This window comes from Trachymyrmex cornetzi, unplaced genomic scaffold, assembly GCF_001594075.2.
Source record: "Trachymyrmex cornetzi isolate Tcor2-1 unplaced genomic scaffold, Tcor1.1 scaffold151, whole genome shotgun sequence".
NCBI classification, from domain to species: Eukaryota; Metazoa; Arthropoda; class Insecta; order Hymenoptera; family Formicidae; genus Trachymyrmex; species Trachymyrmex cornetzi.
The window spans coordinates 372,796-377,358 of NW_017296102.1; the positions used below are offsets into that span (position 1 = coordinate 372,796).

The 4,563-nt window shown below is 38.1% G+C and overlaps 1 protein-coding gene across 2 annotated transcripts; it reads left to right on the forward strand.

Annotated features, from left to right (window-relative positions):
* The first annotated feature begins 292 nt into the window (after positions 1–292).
* Positions 293–3,274, forward strand: LOC108758116 (inner centromere protein). 2 transcript variants are annotated; one of them, XM_018502907.1, is made up of 3 exons: positions 293–532; positions 1,023–2,259; positions 2,378–2,459. In XM_018502907.1, the coding sequence occupies exons 2-3, from the start codon at positions 1,055–1,057 to the stop codon at positions 2,379–2,381; spliced, it is 1,209 nt and encodes a 402-aa protein (XP_018358409.1). In that variant the 5' UTR covers positions 293–532; positions 1,023–1,054; the 3' UTR covers positions 2,382–2,459. The 2 variants fall into 2 exon arrangements, with proteins under 2 accessions (XP_018358409.1, XP_018358408.1); XM_018502906.1 differs by having other exon boundaries at positions 1,023–3,274.
* Positions 3,275–4,563: the final 1,289 nt, after the last annotated feature.

The following is a 4,563-nucleotide window of genomic DNA, read 5'->3' on the forward strand; positions in this document are numbered from 1 at the left end:
TCTTGAAAACGAGCACACCTGTATTATTTCCACCATACGTCAGATCCAGTATGATTCCAGCATCTGTCTTATTATCGCTTTTTCTCTGTCTTACTGCCATTTCTTCTCTGTTTTACTATCGCTTCGATCCATTCCCTGAATATGACGGAACCAATAAAAAATCATTATTCGATGACTTAACTCTTACTAAAGGAACTCTACACACCGCCGCTTCTTGGCGCCACCTTCGATTTTAACGTGCGGCTTAAATTCTGTTCTAGAATCCGCTCTCGAATCTTGTTGCCATTAGCAATGACGAGAGACGTGGATGGACGAGCGGCGCTCGACGTTCGGATGAATTTCGGATAAAGACGCGTGGTCAGTTTGACAATATGCCGAGTTTACGTGCGATTTGTGGCGTCTAGCATGTAACGCGAGAGCAAGAATGATGATCGCGTTGCACTTGCTGCTGACGGATACTGCGGAAATGCACGACTCCGAAATGCCATCCACGCTGCCATCTTGAATCAGCTGTCAAGCAGACGATACGCAGGTATGGAACACACTTCCGAAAGGTTCTAGCATCTAATTATCATAATTTTGTCGGCGATTCGTGCAAGAAATCGACATTATTAAAATCTCGTTCACTTTTTTTATCAGAAATATTTTTGATACTATTTGATACCCTATTTTCGGTTCTGAAGAATGCGTGCATATAAATAATATTACAACATGACAATTTTGAGAATAATTACACAAAAAAGGCAAATAAATCGCCAAATGACAGAAGAATTTATTAGAAAGGTAGTTTATTGTAAGGAACACTCTGATATACTAGTTATGTTATATATTTTTGTAGAGAAATAATTGGCAATGAATTTATAATCTAAAGTGTATAAAATGTTTTTCACGGAAAAAATATTCACAAAGAGAGCGAAACGCGTTATTAATTTTGCAACATAATTTTTATCAGATTTAATGTTTTGCAATGCACATATAATTTTCAAACAAACTATTTACAGTATTTTATTGTATGATTTCAGCGGTTAGCGCATTATTTGAACTCCGGTGGGACATGGAAATATCTGAAGACGGTGTACAAATAAGAAATCAGCCGGCAGACTTGCTCTCAGTGTACAATAAGCAGAATAACGATGAACCCGAAGCCGATCTTAATGAAGTCGAGATAATTACGTCGGCGGGACATTTTTGTGCTATCGAGATCAGAGAGACTAAGAACTACAATGAGAAATCAATCGACAAGGACCAGAGTGAGGCAAATGAATCAAACGCTTCAGAATCCACTTTAGGAAACATACAGCATACCGAGAACGGTGCTATTACTAATGTATTAACCGATCCAATTTATTTAGATACCCTAGATTCCGATTCCATAAATATCGAGTTTCAGAAACAGTCAAACACAACAGAAGTGTTTATTCGGAACGATGAACACATACAAACGACCAATTACAATATATCTACCGTAACAATACCGAATGAACTCTTAGATGGGCTCAACATCAATATAAAGAAGGAAGATGATGAGGATCATGGTACATTGTACACTGCAGAATGGTTATGCGACGGCAATAACGACGCCAATATACGACTGAGGATCTTGAAAGATGCTAAACAGAACGTACAAATTCCCGTTGATGTTGACACCAGCGATGTGATCGCGCTAGCAAAACGTAAGAGCCAATTAACAGATGGTAAAGATAGTCTTGAACAGGAAAAGACTAAAGTATCCAGAAGATCAAAGAAACACGTCAGGCTAAAGTCCGCCGCGCATCAAGACTACAGGGAAAGATTGAGAAAAAAGGCTGAGTGTATGAGAGAGAAACGGAAAAAGTTGTACGAGCAAGAAAGCGAGGAGCAACGTTTGCAAAGGTTGGCAAAGGAAGCGGCTAAGAGACGCGAGATGAGAATGTATTACGAGACGCCAGAGCAACGAAGAAAACGACTCGACGCTGAAGCAGCAAGAAAAAGAGAATACAGGATGTACAATGAGACGCCGGAAGATAGGAGAAAGCGACTAGATCGCGAGGCCGAGAGAAGGAGAATTAAGAGATTGTCATTATACGCAAACGAAACGCCAGAACAGAGAAGAGAAAGATTGAATAAAGAGTCAGCAAAGAGACGAGAGGCCCGATTGAATCAATACGCTAAAGAGACAGAGGAGGAAAGGAAGGAAAGATTACGAAGGGACGCACTGAGAGCCAGGGAAATGAGATTCACGAGATCCGCCATCGAAACGGAAGAGGAGCGTAGGCAAAGGTTAGTAAAGGATGCCCTTAGAAAAAGGGAGGTAAGGATGCATGGGGGCCATTCGGTGAACAATAATTTTACGGAACTCCAAACCGTTCGCAATTTTCAAGAATTGAACGATGTGCAGATAAGGGACAATCCTGAAAATCAATTGGACGGCCATTATCTGAGCAACTGGATGATGTGGTTTCAAAATACATTGACACAACCGGTTCACAATAGAGAGCAGGTCGCAGAGCCGCAACTGCAGCATAATAGATAACTTGTGTTTTCTGTCATGAGAATACTTTGAACATTTATATGTGAACGGTACTGATAATAGAGACCAATCAGGATTTGCTTTATATATGCTTCCCATACAATTTTTGGACGTGGAGCGACACAAAAAATCGTAACGACACAATTACCATTACGCCAATTACTATTAATAACATTACGAGATTTACAATAGCAATAGCTAAGAGAGTTATAAATTCGTGTTAGAAACACTATTTTATAATATTTATAAACGCCGAAAAAGCGAACATAATTATGCTATCTTGTCGATATAAAAGGAAATTGTATACTTGTTCGCATTTTATCAAAATATTGACGATAGATCAATTCAGAAAAAAATTGAGCATTTTCCAGTGTTTGCGTAATATTTGACGTTCGACGATTATTTAAATACTTAAAAGATTTTCTGCTTGTAAAAGATATGAAATACATCTTAAAGTAACACAGTGGTTACTCTTTGATATTAGGTTTAAGTGTGTAAATAAATTTTGCTGACATGTTAATGCATGAAAGAATGAGAGTTGTACATTGGAAACAAACAAGAGAAGCAATTCTTGCCAGTGCCTTTTATTCATTGTTCAACAAAATAAACATTCAGACTGAATTCATTAATACACATGGCATTTGAACATGAGTGAATGATTCTGGTGAAAGTTTGACTGTCTCTTGTGCTATTTGTACATACAGTTACTATGTACTTCTTTCTACAGTTCCTTTGTAATAAATAAAATAATAAATTGTGTTATAATGCGTCATTCCACTTCTGTAAATATTTAATTTTTAAAAGCTTATAATTCTATTGTATACCTATAAAATTGTTTGATAATTATTTTATAAATATTTATAAATACTAAATTTAATATAACAGTATTGTTTAATGATTTTTCTAATATTTTTATTTACAATAAAAAATACAATTAATACAAATTATTACAAATTTAATTTTATAAATTAAATTATTAATTTAATATAAATATACACAAAAAAATATATTTAATATAAATTTTATTTTTTTTTAATTCAATGTTCATAAATATGTAATAAACAATACAAAATAAAATCAACACGAATGTTTTAAATAAGTTAATAAAACAATGGACGAGTTCAAGGGGTGGCACCCAGTTGGACACGGCTCAATTGGACACGAGCCACTCACAGCGCTTGAGACTACAAAACTCCTAAGCACCGGTCGCTGTGATTGGTGGTGTCCAATCGAGCCGTGGTCAATCGGGATCACCCCCAGGCTAGCAGCTTTATCCGGCTTGAACGCGCCCATTGGCTCTGACCTTTCCTCCCGTCCTAGCAGCACGCCTAGTGCTGCCGCTCGCCCTCCTGCCGCGAGGGTCGGAACCATTTCTGGTTTCGCTTATTGTGTCACTCGTTAGCGTCAAGGTAAATTTTTACGAGCTGCTCTAACCGGCTATTTTAGCGACAAAAAAATATCACGTCATCAAAATGGACATATGATATTCGTCAATTTTGACCACGTGATTCTTTTTGTCGCTGAAACAGCCGGTTTGAGCAGCCCGTGAAAATTTACCTTCACGCCGCGCAGAAACCCTCTTGGCCAACGTTCGCCCATCATTGATCTCAGTAAAATTTATGACGTGATCTGGCCGTATTGTCTCCGCTTATTCCATGAAGGCAGGAGCCAATAACTAATAGCGTTTTCGATTGGGCAAAAGTTAGTGCGCACCAGTGCGCACTCAGTTCACACCAACACTGGACGAGTTCCATGGGTTGCACTGAATAGTGCAAGTTCAAAAGAATACGCCAAGATTTTCAGTGCTAAAGCTGAAACTCATTTTTGTTCACTTTGAAGCAATGTTCAACAAAATGTTACAAAACCACAGTAAAAGATATTAAGAGTAGGGACAAGACCCCGTTTTCAATTCAACTGCGCAGATTTGCTTGTCCCTATGTATATCCTTAACTGTGATAAAACCAGAGAGAAACCTGAGAGCGGCCATCCTGGCCTTTTTCCTGTAATGCTTCTAACTCCCCGTACACTAGCGACACCAACGTCCATTTTCGAGC

Bases quoted from the DNA above. Each gene is read 5' to 3' on its own strand.
- LOC108758116 (XM_018502906.1), top strand. From the start codon at position 1,055: ATGGAAATATCTGAAGACGGTGTACAAATAAGAAATCAGCCGGCAGAC.